This window comes from Mastacembelus armatus, chromosome 7 (genome assembly GCF_900324485.2).
Source record: "Mastacembelus armatus chromosome 7, fMasArm1.2, whole genome shotgun sequence".
NCBI classification, from domain to species: Eukaryota; Metazoa; Chordata; class Actinopteri; order Synbranchiformes; family Mastacembelidae; genus Mastacembelus; species Mastacembelus armatus.
The window spans coordinates 21,833,046-21,850,565 of record NC_046639.1 but is presented as its reverse complement, the minus strand read 5'-3'; the positions used below and the strand labels follow the sequence as shown (position 1 = coordinate 21,850,565).

Genomic DNA, 17,520 nt, shown 5'->3' with positions numbered 1-17,520 from the left:
TATTTAAATGTTTTATTCTTGTTTCCATTCATATCAATAAATGTATTGTTGCATAATTAAATAAAAAGGGGCAAGGGGAGGGGAGACAGGAGGGAGGAAAGGAGGATGGAAAGTGGAAATATATACAGAAAGAAAGGAAAGAACACAAATGGGGAAAATAAGTGATGGGGATAAAATGAAGTGAAGTAAATAAGGACATATCAAAAGTACATGGGGATAAATAATGGAGAAAAAAGGAATGAGAAAGAATGCAGGTGAGAGAAGGGATGCAAGTGACCATAAAATGGAATAAAACACAAACACAAAATTGGATGACGAAACCACAAATCTCAGTGTATTGTGAGGCATTCAGTGAACACATTCCAAAAGAAAAGGCAGAAAGAAAGTGGTGAGAAAGGAAGTTGGCCAAAGACAATTGAAAAGGGAAAATGAAAAGTAATGAAAGTTTTAAAAAATGAAAGATGGTTCAGAGAAAATGAAAGAAGAAGGAATTGATAGTGATTGTGTTTTCCCAGTCTACCTGACCCAAAGGTGTGACCAGTGTTTGAACCCAGTATGGTATTAATCACTGCAGCACTTCAGCCAAACCTCATTACTCCCCTTTGTTCACTTTTATTACCTTGTCCTCCTCTACACACTCCCGACACACTTGTGTGCACACACACTAAACATGCCTCTCTCTCTCTATGACTACGACCCCTATCTTCAGTCTGCCTCTTTTCACCATCATCAACTTTTGCCTTCATCAAATGCACTACAGTTAAATGTCTGCCTCTCCATGCTAATTAATACCAGGTTTTCCAGCTGATTAGTCAGTTGCATCAGTTACGTTGATGAGGCCACAAGTCTAACTTTCTTGTAAATCAGACTGTGAAAAGTATTTACCGTTTTTCAAGGAAGGTTCATATGCACTAATGACAAATACTTCTCTAAATGGGTTATAATCTATATATTTATGACTGCAATGTGCCAAAATGATGAATATCACATTCTGCAGCTTGACTCAGTACTACAGAGCTCATTGTTTTTCTTGATTTGTAACTTTATATATATTTTTTGTATTCATCTTCACTGCTGTCAAAGTGTTCTTTTGGTTTTACCAAAACCCATTGTACACCAGCAGAGAGATCTGTTAGAAACTAGCTGGTGAACACAGTAGAACGCTCATCTTTCAAAAAGGGAGACCTTTCTGTTGAATTGTTAGAGATCAGGTGGACAGAAACACATTCACCTAATCTGGAAATCAAAAAGTATTTAGTACAGCAGTACAATGCAACGCAGCAGCAACAACATAAGATGTAATCCTGAAATGACCAGAGTGAATGTGAGCAAAGGCAAATGTAGATTGACACTGTTTCACAAAACCTCATAGTAAGGAAGGCAGGGGTGGGTCCAGTTTTAGGTGATAAGTTTTACTGCCTGAATCCAACCAAACGAGCAGTGGCAGTTAAAAAAATGACCGTTTTAATAATTTATAATGGTTTTGGATAGCCCTGACAAATCCTAAACTCATCATGGTGAAAGTGAGGTCAGATCAAAATTCTCAAATTGATCATTTCTGAATATAATAATTTAATCTAATTTTGTCTGATGCACATGTATGACTCTAAGTGTTAGTTTGCACACTTAGGTATGCATTCCTGTGCACACCTGTGGACTTCAATGCACGTGTAATGGTTACACTGTCCTTGGTAATATCAGCGTTGGTTTATAATGAGCGTACTCCCCGGAGCATGGAGGAGACAGAGGGGTCTGAGGGGGACACACAGGATGGTATAAAAGGGGAAAGAAAGTCTACGTGAGCTCAAAACTCATCATGAAGTCACCTTTAACTTTCATCCTGAGCCCAACTTTGCTCAGAATGTCGTCTCCATAGAGTTATGTTACTCAAAATGGTCTAGAGAGACTGTCCTTTATCTGAAAGGTCGCAGACATGATGCATGTGTTATTGCATTGTCCTTAAGCAGGACATGCAATCTGTTCCTGTTTCCTGAATGTACATCACTCTGGAAAATTGCTTTAGTTAAATGCCTGGAATATTAATGGAGAATTCACTAATCATACACAGCATCCTTGTCATTTTAGCCTGCATATATTCCAAATAAACACTGTGTTTCAAAACTAATTGATTGGTGGATAATTTGAATGCAAATAGCAGCAATTAATGCTCAGTGCACTCATCAAGAGTGGCACTGCTGAGCAAGATAAAAATACATATGACTGTCTAGCTCCAAAGAGGTAAACTAATCATTAAAAACTGTCTTTTTTAAGTACTCATACGCTGTCAGTAACATCAAAGTGGGAGCCATTTATGGGATTTTTTTTTTTACTAATAATTATCCTGCAAGCAGTTATAAAAATCACCTTTAATAAGCTCCTTTTAAAACAGGTCTACTCTCTTTGGAGCAGTGTCTTACATCTTATAGCCTGGGCTCTCTGCTAATAAGTTCCAGAAAGTTAGAAACTGGACAAATGGAAACATAAAAAGGTTCCAGATGCTCCATTGTCGCCCGTTTTTTACTTTAATGGATTTGAATTTAGCGAGCACAGAATTTATGAAGCTGGTTCCTGCAGCTATTTCAACTACGTAAACGGATGACATTTATTCGAAACTCTTGTAATATAAGACTGTACTTTATTGAAGCTAACAAAACTTTTTCACTAGATTGCGTTGTCTGCATCACTTCATTGTGAATTCTAAGAAAGAAAATGTAGAAAGTTGATTATTGGGTTGATCAAAGTTTTTCACCCTCAAGTGTTTCCTGTTCCTTGGTTTGTTTCCTCTTAGTGTAGACATAGTCACTTCCAGAGTGCACAGGTCACAACAAGAGAGCAAAAACCTGCAGGCTGGCAGACTAAATGAGAATCTACAGTCACCTGCTCCAGTCTGTTGTCCCCTCTGTGCCAGCTGACCTGAATCCCACGCCAACTGCCCTCTGCCCCGAGCTGTAGGGCAGAGCACGCTCCCTGCTCCTGTTCCACCCCCCTCCCCCTCTCACTCCACCACAATTCAGTCATCAAAAGTGAAATGGCAGCCCACAGCTTGTAGCAGTTTTCACCAAATGAGAGATAGAAATTATCAGAGCCAGAAACTAAAGGGGACAAAAGGTCAGACTCACTTCACGTCAATAAAACTTTCAATGTGTGTATTTGTGTGTTAACCTAAAACAAATTTGGACAGTAACAACTATTGTAAACTTTTCTAACACAGAATATGAGATGCAGGAAATCATGAGTTTTATTTTCATTTGTTAGCAGCACTTGGCCTGCTAACAAGCGTCTGATTTTCTAATAAATTCTGCTCATTATTGTTCTGCTGTAAGCAGACGTTTTACCTTTAAGAGGAAGATCCTTGGGTTTTATATACTAAGTGTCCCATTCAGTACTCAAAGCTGGTTTGGCAAGGCACTTAACTTTTTAATCAAAGCCATTTCCTCTTCTTAAAGCAACAAAAGCATATACAATAATGGCAGTCTGTCTGTTAATGAACCTTCTGTTTGCAAAAAATGAAGAATGTTCTGGTAGTGATTTGGCAGATAACTGCAGAGACTGCAAGGAGGAAAAGGAGAGATGACAGAGTGAATCTAGGCAACAGAAAAACAAAAAAGCTTTAGAAGTTGAAACTCTTGACAGTTGATGGATGAGCAGATGGAGGTTGGGAAATTAGAAAGAGAAAGATACAGCCAGAAAAGTACAGAGGGAAAGGAAAAGGATTTACTTGGTGGTACAGGCAGTGGCCCTCTTGACTCTTCAGTTTTGTCAGTAAACCTACCATTGGCAGGCACCAACAAAAGAACTTTTATTTAGTCATGTACTGTAGTTACACCCTCAGCGGTGGAGCACCATAACTAACTGGTGTGATTGTGAGATTCAGCATAAATTGAGAGCCAAATGAAAGTGCTTAAAATGTCAGCTGCCACTTGAATAGCTGTTTTTCAGCTGACAGCAACATTATAAGAAAACTTCTGAAGTGGAGTGAAATTGGAATTGGCTGCTTTTACTTGAAGAAAAAGCGAATACATAATTTTTCTGAACATACTTGAGCTGCTGCGCATTAGAAAAGACTCCCACAAGAAGAAAGTAGTGACTGTCCCAAGAAATTAGAAATATTCAGTAGGACTGGAGATGATCAGCTCTGGACTGGTAACTCACACCCCCTGTAAATAATGGTGTATTTACATTAAGCAGACTGTGTAGGGTACGTGCTCTGTAAGAGGTTCAGAAGGATCTTTGTTTCAGTGGACAGATCAGTAGAGTCTTTGTTGAGAGAAACTCATGTACCTAAAGTTGGCACAAAAATATTTTTAAAACTTTCATCTGAAAAATAATGTATAGGTTCATTTTCTTCTGTGGTTTGGAGTCTACTTGAATATGCTTATATTATCCTATACATGTATGTGTCTCTGCCACGGTCTATAGGATTATGAGTTGATAGGGTATTTTTTCTGATTACAAGAGGTGAAGCCATGGGATTTGATTTGTACAGGTTCATCTGTGTTGATTCTGTCTCTAGCTGTTAGACAGCTAACACTGACCAGCCTGCAGACTGTAGCTATCAGACAAATGTCAAGAAGCACAGCAGGAGCAGATGAATTAGTGTGCAGACTTGCATACCTGGGCTGAAACTGATTACTGAAACTGACGGGATGTCTGTGCTCTGTACTGACAGTCCAGAGCTGTGTGGCATAATGTGTATTTTTTTGAATATGCATGATGACAGCCTCGCAGGTGGTGTAGGTGTTTTGTTACTTTGACTTCTGTCTTGAACATGAAATCCTGGAAATATTATCTTTCAGTAATATTTTGATTATAATTTTTGTATTATTATTGTTTGCCTTGAACCTTTTCCTACTTTTTCAAATATGTCATATGAGATTTACATCATTTCATTTCATCATCATTTTCTGCATCCACCCTAATGGATTTTGCATTTTTTTCTGTCCCCTTCCAGCTCCTTGTGAACTCCGTTACCCAGCCTGCCTTGTTGTATGAGAACGTGGTGGTGAGTGAAGGGAGCACCATCCTGAGAGATCTGCTCTTCAGTCCAGATCATCAGCATTTATATGCCCTCACTGATAAACAGGTACTGTATGAGTACCACACACAAGAACTCTGAAATTACAGTTACCCACATCAAATTACCTACAACAGTGTAGTGTATTTTGCAGCTGACAGTCCCTGTTTACAACTCTACAGTAACTATCAATAGTTATTTATCTGTGTGCTGACTTTAAAGACGGAGCCAGTGATATCTGACAGCCTGCATTATGGCAAACTAGAATGTGAGTTTTTAAGTCTGCAACAGTATATGTAAACAGTATAAAAATAGAAGACAGAAGATCTGAATAAGAAAGAAAAAATGAAAAGGAAGATAGTGGAATAGCAGTGGAATAGTGGAATAATTATAAAGTGGTGATAAGACAAGTTATATTAACATACACAGGGGGAGTGAGACAAATCAATCTGCATACAGTACCATACACATACACACACGGACATATGAGTCATGAGTGCTAATTAATATCACGAATGTTAAAATGTGTTGTACTGTATATAGGATGAACCTTTTAATAATTAATAATTTTCAGAATGTGAACAATTCTCTCTCTTATAAAGTGACTGCTATATTTTTAATCCAGCTCTACATGAAGATCCAAGTAAGTTTTGAAGCTCTTAATTATAACTTATAATTCCTGTTTTTTCATTTGTTTGTTTGTTTCACTTTAAAAGCCTGGACATATTGGCATTTAAGACACTTATAGTAGTCATTGCTTAATTAAGAATACTTGTAATGAATATGGAAGCTGTAGGCTTATACGATGAATATCAGGCAGTTTTACAGATTTACCCAACTGTACCAGAAAGAATAACCTTTTTATGGGTGTTTGTCATAAATAATAGGTAGCACAGCTACCTTCCTATAATATATTAATAAACAACAAAGGAATAAAACAATTTGCTCATGAAAGCAAGTCAATTTTAGAGAATGTCACTTCATAGTCAATTTTTTTTGATAAAAGTCAGTGATGCTTACTATTAAGCCATTTGTTTTTCTTTTTTTTTTCTTTTTTTGTCTCATTGACTTTATGTTTTCCACATTGAGCTAATCTACAGAGTAATGAGTACAACAAAATCCTGTAGTCCTAAAATGAGTGTTTTTATCTAAAACTGCTTTCATTTATTGGCGTTTGATATCTACTGCAGTTTTAGAGACTTCAGCTATGATCATTTCCTCTCCTCCACTTGCCCTCTTGTCCTTCCTGTACCTGCATGACTCTCTTATGTCCAGTAAATGACCACAATGTGATAACCTTCAATGAGACTCCCCAGTATGTAGATAGTAACTGCCATGTGAGTGCTGTGTAATTTACCAGCTATTAGCCATAATTGACTTCCGTGTGTCTGAATGAGTGTGGAGAGGAAGTGCAGTGTAATTGATACAAAGGATCGGTGTCTTTGTTGATGTGACAGGGGAAATAAGACCCTTGTAGATATCAGTCAAGGAAGTTAAAATGTGCATATGGTGGTGTGAAAAAGTGGTGGTCCCCTTCCTAATTTCTTATTTTTTTGCATGTTTGTCACACTTTGTTTCAGATCATCAATCTAATTTAAATATTAGTCAAAGATAACACAAGTAAACACATCATGCAGTTTTTAAATGAAGGTTTTTATTATTAAGAGAAAACAAAATCCAAAAGTACATGGCTCTGTGTGAAAAAGTTAAAACATAACTTAACTGTGGTTTATCACACCTGAGTTCAATTCCTCTAGCCACACCCAGGCCTGATTACTGCCACACCTGTTCGCAATCAAGACATCACTTAAATAGGACCTGCCTGACAAAGAGAAGTAGACCAAAAGATCCTCAAAAGCTAGACATCATGCTGAGACCAAAGGAAATTTAAAAACAAATGAGAAAGAAAGTGAGATCTATCAGTCTGGAAAAGGTTATAAAGCCATTTCTAAAGCTTTGGGACTGCAGTGAGAGCCATTATCTACAAATGGCCAAAACATGGAACAGTGGAGAACCTTCCCAGGAGTGGCCAGCCGACCAAAATTACCCCAAGAGCGTAGCTATGAAGGGGGCCAACACTTTTTCACACCACTGTTCTGGATTTAAAAGCAGAGAATTTTAAATTTTAAAACAAGCTACCAGGCTCACTAGCTGCACAGCAGGATGAAGAAAGCTACATTGAAAGTTCATACTGGGAGTGTTGGAGATTTTCCATTTTAACTCCTGTCATCTGTGATAAAAATGACAGCAGTGATTACCAGAAAGTCTTTTTTTTCCAGTTATTAAAACTCGTGTTTTCTTTTTGATAAGCACTGATATGTCAACAATAGATGTGTCCTCTAAAAGAGGTGATGGGAAATGAGAGGGAAAGCAAATGGCTGAATCAGTGTCACTGTCATTTCATTGTCTCAAGTGTGCACACATTTAGTTCTAGTATTTTTCTGCTGCTTTAATACTCAATCATTTGAAATGTAATGTGGAGACATTATCTAAGGGGATAAGCATTAATTCTGAATAGGTAACATGACTCAGCTTTAACTAAGCTTCTGAGACAGACTACTGGTGTAGTATCTTTGGTGGAATAACACATCTCTATTGCACAAAATCTGCTGTAATTCTTAGCTGGTCTCCTGGTTCATTTCTGTAGGTTCTGCCATGATCAGACTTAGCTGCACTGGTAGCCATTTAAAATATCTTTAACTTTCCCTTACTTTAATCTCTCGTTACTTATTGACCATTATAAATGCCAATGTCAACAGCTTAAATAAGCCAATAAAATCGCCCCTAACCTGTGCTGTGAAGTTTTGTTTGAATATCTGATTTTTATTTCATTTTCTGAAAGTGTTTCTGTAAAAATCATACTCACACTCACTAACTGCAAAGATAGTATGAACATATCTTTGAACAGAAGAGATAAATGGACTTTCACTTCAGCGGTGACCATATTCACTGTCCAGTCACAGAATGAAGAGTGTGTAAGAGAGAGGTGGTGACGGTTGGGGAGGTGGGAACATATAATTGGTTTGCAGGATATGCTTTGTTCCTTTCTGTCTTTTCATGCCTCACCTTTGAAATATTCTTAGGAGTCATCACTTCTGATGGAGTAACTGCTCTAGCACCCTCCGACAGCAAAGAATAGAATATGGATCTTCCTCCGTTGCTGAATGTGAGCCTGGATTCCAGACAGTACAGGACTAGAGTGTGTGCTGAGCCTCTCTGGTCTGCTGATGAGTATTTTCCTAGCCAGTGGCTGTTTGGACTCCAGATAATCTATCATGGTTTAAGGTCATTGGAGTAGACCAGGGGTGTATAAACTTCTGTTCTCTTCTTATTTTTTCAAGTCAGGAAAAGTATATAAAACAAACTGTAACTGTTTTATCTGGTTAGCTAAGCATTAATGTTTAGCAAGCTCTTGGATTCCAAGTCCACAAAGTATGTTTTATTACCATTAGTGTAGTGGTGCTTACAGCTAAGGCTAATTCCAAAAGCTAAGTAAGGTCTGCTCAGTCCTGGGCTTGCAGAGCTGGTGCCTTCAGAAGTGAGGTCTGTAGTACAGTAGGACACTTTTTACCATGTCATTTAAAATGCTCTCATATACCTACACAGTCTCTTTAATAGGCATTTACAGAAGTGAGCTATACCTTTACCCTGTTTGTCCTCTTCCTTCCCTCTTCATACTTCCATTTCTCTCTCCTTGTTGAATAATAGAAATGCCATGTGATGAGAGCTCAAACATCAAAAAGCCCATTTCCCAGCCTGTCAGAGCAATTTACATTTTCCCATATTCACTCACACACACATAATTAAACATGGTGGATTGAACTGCATCGTGTAGACTGCGTATCTGTATAGCAGTACTGACTCACATATAATCAAGTACACACACACACAGCACAAAAACATAAAACTGTCCTATTCACTGCAAGAGGAGAGTTTTCGATTAGCGGCGATGGATTTATACATGGCTCTCCTCGTGTCTCTACTACACATAAACACACACACTCAGGTTCTCTCTACACTCTCTCATTCTATGTATGTTGCTTGCCTCCAGCTTCTGGTCTATTGCTTTCTGTTCAGTGATACCACATCATTTTTGTGCTCATAAAAATGAACAATGGCACTAAATCAATTTTATCATTGCCATTGTTCCCTCATTACATGTTCAAATTGTCCCGATCTAATAAAAACAGCGGGCTGAGGGAGATTTTTCATCCTGTCATCACCCTCTGATGTTGATGTCACCAAGGCAGAAATATTTCTTGTGTCCTGTATGTCCCTATGGATGACATCACCTGGCTGATTTAAAGTCAGCGACTAATTGGATTACATCTCAGAATATGCTGATATTGATTTCTACTGTACCTTTTTACAAGATTTCTCACTAATTATATAATTACCAGTCTTGCTTGTAATGTGCAGTTATGAAGTGAATCCTGTTTCCCTGTTGCCCATTATAATGAATTAGTATTTCATTTTATCACAGATGAAAAGAGCCTGAGGATGCGTTTTATGTTTTTGTTAGTTTTTGGGATCTGTAATCTGTTTGAATTGAATGTAATGTGCTGATTTGAGGCCATTTTAGCATCACCACATTTTCACTACTGACCTCATAGGCAAAGTCAAGTCTCTCTGCTTGTAAAACAGCTTCATAAGGTGACCCTTTGGCAGCTGATAGCTTCGCCCCTGCCTCCGTGCAGCCCCTCAGACAATCGAATAATAGTCTGATGATGTATCTGTGTATCGATTTAGCTACAGTACAGAAATGTACTGAGGTGTACTGTACTGCACAATGGAGAAACCCTACCCCTGGCACTGCATCAGAGAGGGTTTATATTCAATTCACTCAGCATTTACTGCACTTGGAGGTCAGGGAGAAAGGACTGCCGTGCACTCCTTTTAAAGCAGGTTCTTTGGTGTTTGTCCAACTTTGAAGTTGCAAAAAATGTTAGTGTAGCAGGGACAGGGATAATAATGAGGAGAGCATAGAGAAATCTACTGGAAGTGCCCTTGGCCCTGCCAGCTCATTGGTGAGTTGAGTTTTGGAACAGCTTGTCTTAGTAGTTGTTTTGCATGGGCAAGCTATAATTAGAGACAGAACGGTTAAGACTACAACTTAAGACGGTGTCAGTTTTTTAAGTTGACGACAGTTGATAGCAGTTAGTTCTGTGCTTAGTAAGAGTCTGTGTGGATGTGTTGTGGGTTTATTTTGTCAGGATTTGAGAGCTGGGCATACAGTAACTGTGTCCCTGCTGTGATTTAAAACCTGGAAAGTGAACATAGTACTCCTTCAGGACAAAATGTGATTCAGGCAGTTAGTGTTTAATTTCCAAACCATTTAACATTTATTGTTATTGTAGAGATAAATAACACATTTTATTATATGTAGCCTGGAAAATAGTAAGATGGTCAATAAGATAAAATAATCCATAATACCATATTACGTAAATGTTATACTTTATTATACTGCGTTCTAAAATTAATCATATATTAGGAGTGTGCTGTAAAGAAATTGTTAGCCACGTTGTAATAAATGCTGTTAAATTCAACATAGTTCTAGTAAAATATCTCTGCTAAAACCCTTTTCATACTTACACACAAATACACACACACCAGTTTTCTGTCTGTCAAAGCAGAAATGAGTGATTAGCTGATCAGAAAGTGATTTGTTAGAGACAAAAAGACAGACAGCAAGACAGAGATGTCTTAACGTGGTTGAGAGGAACAGCGTGACTTGGGTTTGAACCAAGTAAATGGGCTAAAATTGGATTTGTGAGTACTGACTGACTAAGTGTGTGTGTGAATGTGTTACTGTGAATTTTGGAGGAGGCTACAATGAATTATGTACACATCTGTAGTTAAGAAGACAAGTTTAAAGACATTGTTCAACATTTTGGGAGATATACTTTTTTGCTTTTAAGACTTAGATGACAAAATAGATAACGTTCTCATATCTGTCTATCTACAAACAGCAGATGGTTGGCTTAGCTTAGCATTACTTTGTTCAACTTATCAGAATGTTTATACACTAATTATGTTACATCTAATTTGTTCATGTAAAGTTATGTATGTGAGGCAAGTTGTGATTGTACACTGACTGTATGCATCTTAAATCTTTAACCAGTGTGAAAACATATTGGTGAGCTCCAGAACCGCTGGTTTTGTTTACCCTGCTTTCAATCTTTATACCAGGTTAAACTGACCGCTTCAAGCAAATAGCAGAACAAATATTTCCAGAATTATTTCTTTAATATTTCATCAGGTCCTGAAAGGATAAAGATTTTTCAAGTAGTGCAACTCAAAGGCTTCTTGTTTAGTGTGAAGATAACACTCCGCTTTTTTGTCATCACTAATAACGAAGGTGTATGTTTATATCAAGCCCATTGCAGTTTTAAACTGTAAGTTTTGCACTTGATCCAGCCAGTACAGGGCAGTATGTCAGACACAGCATTTTTTCTGCCTCTACAGTCTGTCTTCTGCAGGAGGGGCAAGAAAAGAAAAGATGATATTGTCCATATGGATGTTGGGTTTTGAAAACAGCCCCTAGATAGGAAACTAATACATTTTCCCGTTGTGTTGCTTAGATATAGCTAACATGTGATAGTGATTACAGAGCTACTACATGTTAATGATGGCCAGTTTGTTTCTTTACAGTTACAGCCTGTATTTCTCTTCTGTTTCTCTGTCTCAGAGTTTTGTCTGCCTGTGTCTACTTGTGATCAGTGTCCTCATTTGCTGTGTTTCTTTGTATCCAGCCACGTTCAAGACATAACAGAAAGATAGAGAGCAGTGGAAAGGAAATTGGACGAATAAATAAATAAAAGAAAATCTAATAACGGAAAGTGTTTTTTAGAACCTGCTATTACCCAAAATTATTCATATTTTTACTTCGGATTTTTTGTTTATGTAAGTGCTATGTGTTTGTATTTACGTCCTTGTGTTCCCTAAATACCTTTTTTTTTAGCAAATACTTTGTATAAATATAGCATATATGTTACTATAAATTGCATATTTGCATGTACTTCATTGTTGGTAACGTATATCTGTTTGTATGGCAGTCCAATCCATCAGCCATCCATCAGCCTGCTGTGTAGTGATAATGTCTTGTGTTATCTCCCCATAGTAAACATATAGGACCATTAGAGCTGGGCCTATAGCAGCAGCAGCAGCTTGTTGGGAACATGCAGGCCACATATATGAAGTGAAGCATCAGTTGCACTTATATTTGTGTCTTTTTTGTTCATCTTTCCCTACATTCCTTTTCCACATCCCTCTTCTTCCACCCCATTCTCTTCCTCCCATCTGCCACTGGGCAAATTAAGAGCCTCTCTATAATAACCCAAATGAGAGAGGCTCATTTGTAGCTGTTATTTATTTGTAATAAACTCCCTCCATCCCTCTGCTCTCACTCGTTTCTCCATATGGCAAAAAAGAAAAGGAATTTTATTCCTACTGGAAGTGTGTTTTTTGTCCACAAACCTTGTCCATTATCAGTTTGAAGACCAATATTCATCGTTACAATGGACAGCTCTTTTGTGAACATTATTTCTGCCGTCTTCTACATCTTCTCTCAATTCTTCTACCCTTTCCTCCCACCTCTATCCACTGTCCACAGATGAATGTGTTTCCCTCTGCAGCAGCAAATAGGCCAGGGATGAAAATGCCATACTTAATATAAATAGGTGGTCCTCACTTACTTTCTGTCTCACACACACAAACACACATGATCTCAAGACACCTCATAAGACAAAGACTCTTTGGCTTAGCATCTCCCATTTCCCATCCCATTATCTGTTTTCTAAAACTCAATAATTGAACTGTTTCATTGGAATACATCATCCACCCCACTATCACAAAACCCAATTGAATAAACCTCTCTCCCTGGCTATTGTGCTTGAGTATTACATGTTTTTTTTCCTCCTCCCTCTATCAAATAGGCTGTATTACTAGCGTGGTATTTGTCCAGGCGCAAGTAATGACTGCAATTTGCTGTTATTTGGTGTCCTGTAAGAGGCCTGTGCCTGATAATGGTAGCATTATAATAGTTATCAGACACAGGTTACTATTATCATGCTATGAATCTACCATAAGCTATTGTGCCCAACTGTACATCAGTGTGACACTCAGAAGACATTCACAGTCTGAGGATGAAATGGAGAGATTACTGAATCCAGTTGAGAGATGTGTTGTTTGTATGAAAGCTGTCTAGGTTTGTAACTTCAGATAACATCATATTAAGATCAATATCCTGACCACAAAAGAAAAAAAGAAACAGGGAATTTTCCTAGCACAAATTTAGCGTTTAATTCCTTCAAATAATTTTTTAATACTGACAGAAAAAAGTTTACATATCATCATATATCACATCCATTCATCCTTTACATTCCACCATCAGGAGCCCCTTTATTGGTATTGGAGTTACTTTGCTAATATGGCAGAGCTCCCAGACTTATTTTTGCGCACTGTCTGTTCATTTGCAACACTGAGTGTACAGCTATGCTAGCAGCTCTGCAAGTCTGTTAGAAGCCACAGCTTCAAGCTAAATGAAGACATGCTCACAATGCCACCATGCTGATGTTAAGTAGATATAATGTTGAAGATGCTTAACTTTTTAATTAAGCATGTTAGAAGGCCAACGTTTGCTAACAATCTTAAGATAAATCTTTGGATATTTCACTACATAAGTGAAAACATTGACTGTTGGTCATAGATAAAAATATCACCAAAGTCATTATGATTGTTCTTTCAGGGGCAGTGATTGTCTGCCAAATTTTATGGCAGTGGAGTTTCATTAAAATTTTGATTCTTGCTTTCGTCTGTGAAGTTTTTGAACTGCAACTCTTTACGACTGTCGCCTAAATACTGCAAACTAAACAGTTTGACCAAATCTCAGTTTTGAGGGCAACATGCTACCTTGAATGATTTGAAGCAGCATCTGATTTACAATTAAAAGATGAAAAGATGAGATAATGAAAAAGGAAAAATGTGCATGAAGGTAGAGTTTCAACTTTGAAGGCTCCTACACTGGTGTGCCTGAAGCTGCCATTAGAATTCACCCTCAGCACCTTCCAGCTCACCTGGTGTGCCCCCTGCCTCTGCAGTGTTATTGATGTCGTATTTCACTAGACGGAGGCAGCTGGAGGTGTGTGTGTGCATGTGCTCATGCATGTGAATGTGTCTTGGGTGGTCAGTGATGTATTTAAGTATTTAACAACTGCCCCAGAAAACTTGTCTCAAACTCTCAATTTTGCTTCAAGTAGTAACTTTCTTTCTGGACATGTGTGTGTGTGTGTGCGCACCTGAGGAGGTTTGCTGTGTGCCAGTCCTTCTGTCTGCAGCAAACAGTATCCAGCAAATTGAAATAAAACATACAACTGCTGATAGATTTTGGAAATGAAAAGGAGTAAACCGGATTATGCACCGATCACTAAAATATTGTCTTAAAGGATAATTCTGCGACTTTAAAGCATTCTTCAGTAAGGGTGAAATTCAAACTAAGCTGTGCTTCCCGATAATTGTGCAGACAGATGGCGGATGGCGAAAACGCAGACAGCAGCAGAAAGCATGGCTGTTGAATGATACCTGCATAGACTATCTGAGGAAATGGACTTAAACGATCCTTCCTGTCTGTCTCACAGTGTCCCCTGATGTTCTGACTTGTTTACAGTTAGTACAGACAGGTAAACGTGGACAGTACTGTTTGATGTCCTTGTTAATACTCAAGTTCTCTTGTTTCCCCAAAGAGATGATTAAAGTTTCATCTCATCTTAGTCATGCAGACACACAGATGGCAGCTGGTAGTGATTTAGCGGATAAAAGGAGTAATCCTTGATGTTTATCTGAATGGTGTTAAGTACAATAGCATATTCTTTACAAGGAATTCACAAGCATTAAGCTAACTTAGTCCGCTTATCGTCTGATCAGGGCTCAAGCAGAAACTGTCATCTGTGTATAAGATTTGTGTAATAAAATGAGCAGAAAACAAAGAGAGTGAGTGAAGATTTTCATTTAAGTGTTCGTCTTTGCTTTTCTTTGAAATCACTCACTTCCTGCTGAGTACGTTGAATTAACAATACAGAGTGTTCACCTATTTTTTTGATTATTGTAGTTTATCTTTCTGCCAATCAAAGGAGCAAACACTCTTTTGGTTCAGAGACGGAGGAAAAACAACAATCTTTGTGGTTACTTTGTTTGAAGGACTTATTGCATTAGTTGTGCAGGTATTAAGCCGAAGTATTGTGCAAATTGTTTTTGTTCATCCGAGATGAACAGAAATATGTGTGCCCACCTCATAGTGCAACAGGAGCAGATAGGTACAGAACATGAAATATAACACATTGTTAATTTTAAACAATAAAATAGCTGACAGCAAAACCACAACACTAAATTCCAAACTTTAAGTTTCTGTAAGCTATACTGCTTATAACATTACAGAAAAATAGAATAAATAGAAGTAATAGTGCGATTCTTAAGAGAGTGAATAGAAAATTCAGTCTGGCATAATCTGAAACAAAATTGTCCAGATATAGTTTTTTTTTTTATTTTCCAGATTCTGTTTAGCATCTCTCAAATTTTACTACTGTTGGTAGGTTACAGTATATTACAGAAAGATGGTTGTCAGAGGGTGTAATCTTAACTCGTGTGTTTATACATGTGTTTAAAACTAAACTTTTGCCCCTCAAAGCCAGCCATGTATGCAGCAGTGTGGAGTTGTAAGCAGCGTCTCAGGAGCTGTTTATCTCTGACTGGACTTATTCGTTTACTCATGTTCCAGGCACAGCACACCTCCAGTACATCCAGTTTGTACCAGGCCTATATTACGGTGTAAGGTGTTTGAAGGGAGTGTAGACAGAGTTTATGTGCAACATTAACCAGGTGTGTATGTGTGTGTGTATGGCTCATTTCCAGGTCACCCGTGTACCAGTGGAGAGCTGTGAGCAGTACACATCCTGTGGAGCTTGTCTGGGATCAGGAGACCCTCACTGTGGCTGGTGTGTGCTTCATAATGTGTAAGTTCCTCTGAGGTCATTGTTTCACAAATAAGTTCATTCATACAATGTAGGATTTTAAATCATACATCAGTGGGAGAATGTTTTATGGCAGGTGATGCGCTTTGCTCTTTCACTGATATTGGTCATTGCTCATATGGTAATTGCAAGGTTGGTTATTTTTGGTCATCTGATAGCTAAGCAGCTGATGAATGAACCCCTGAATGTAAAGCCTCAATGAGCAGTGGTACCAGACAGTCATGCTATATAATGAATTTTTTAATTCATCATAATGATTATTGCACCCATTATATGTATTGCACAAGTACACCTAATTATTGTGGTACTAAAATTCACAAGGTAATATGTTTTTTTTTTTGTTTTTTTTGTTTTTTTTTTTAACCTGTGTCCTTACATGTCACCATTAACACAACATCTTACCACTGTGTTAAGCCCTTAAACTGCATAGGTTGTTCATTTGTACCTTCTTAATTTAATTCTAATTTCCATGGATCCATGCACCTATAAATTAACTGCCTCTGCCTCAAACCCTGCACAGTGGAGTTGTTGTGAAAAGCAGCTGAAAAGCCGATGCTACAGTTTGACCAAATACATTTACCATGAACAAAACCCAAACAAAGACCAGGAACAACCAGTGTTATGTACAAAACACATTTGGATTAAATTATACAGTTGAATCGAAATGTGACTGTGGTATATCCTCTTCCTAGATGTTCGAGGAAGGATCACTGTGAGCGAGCAGAGGAACCTCAGCGTTTCGCCACAAGAGTTGAGCAATGTGTCCGACTCTCTGTCCAACCTGACACGGTCTCTGTCACCATGTCGGAAGTGCAGGTACAGTCTGTGGGTGTGCTGGAGCATGAGTGTTTAGATTGTTCAGATTGTGTATTTCTGTGACATGGAAAAAGAAAGCTGGACAGAAAAATGAAAGGTAACAGACATAAATGATCAAATAAAGATTATGTATTGGTACATGTTTTGGTCAATCATTTTTAGCATGAGCTCAAAAATGGATTTTGAGCTACAGATCTGAGCTTTAGTTTCTGCTGTGGGTCAGTATAAATCCTGCTTATTGAATCACTAAAGGAATACATTGATTTACATTTGCATTTATGTGCTCAACATTTCTGCTTTCCTTCATCCTTCCAGTTGGTACTTCAGATCCAGAATGTGCCCTCTCTGTTAGCTGGAGTGAATTGCTCCTTTGAGGACTACGCAGAGACAGAAGGACGCATCTACAGTGGACGGATTATCTGCCTGTCCCCTTCCACAAAGGAGGTTGCACCCATCACAAGAGAACAGGGTAAAAAAAAAAAAGATTTTATTCTGAAGAAAAACTTTTCATAAAAATACAACACCAGCAGTATTGGTTTGGACATGAACTGAATAAATTTAGTAAAATATGTATAAAAGATATAGATAAACCAAAACCCATTATGAGATCCAGTATTATTTTATCATTCATTTTCATAATTAAATTGCACTGGCTATCATATTTGT

At 37.9% G+C, this 17,520-nt stretch overlaps 1 protein-coding gene across 3 annotated transcripts in view; it reads left to right on the top strand.

Moving 5' to 3' along the window:
• The window catches only part of LOC113145505 (plexin-A1-like), a 206,197-nt gene that overhangs the window by 96,768 nt on the left and 91,909 nt on the right, over positions 1-17,520 (top strand). For all 3 annotated transcript variants that reach the window (XM_026332319.1, XM_026332321.1, XM_026332320.1), the window contains 4 exons: positions 4,952-5,083; positions 15,920-16,020; positions 16,731-16,854; positions 17,170-17,323. In XM_026332319.1, the coding sequence (XP_026188104.1) occupies positions 4,952-5,083; positions 15,920-16,020; positions 16,731-16,854; positions 17,170-17,323 (511 nt within the window). The remainder of the gene's footprint in view (positions 1-4,951; positions 5,084-15,919; positions 16,021-16,730; positions 16,855-17,169; positions 17,324-17,520) is intronic.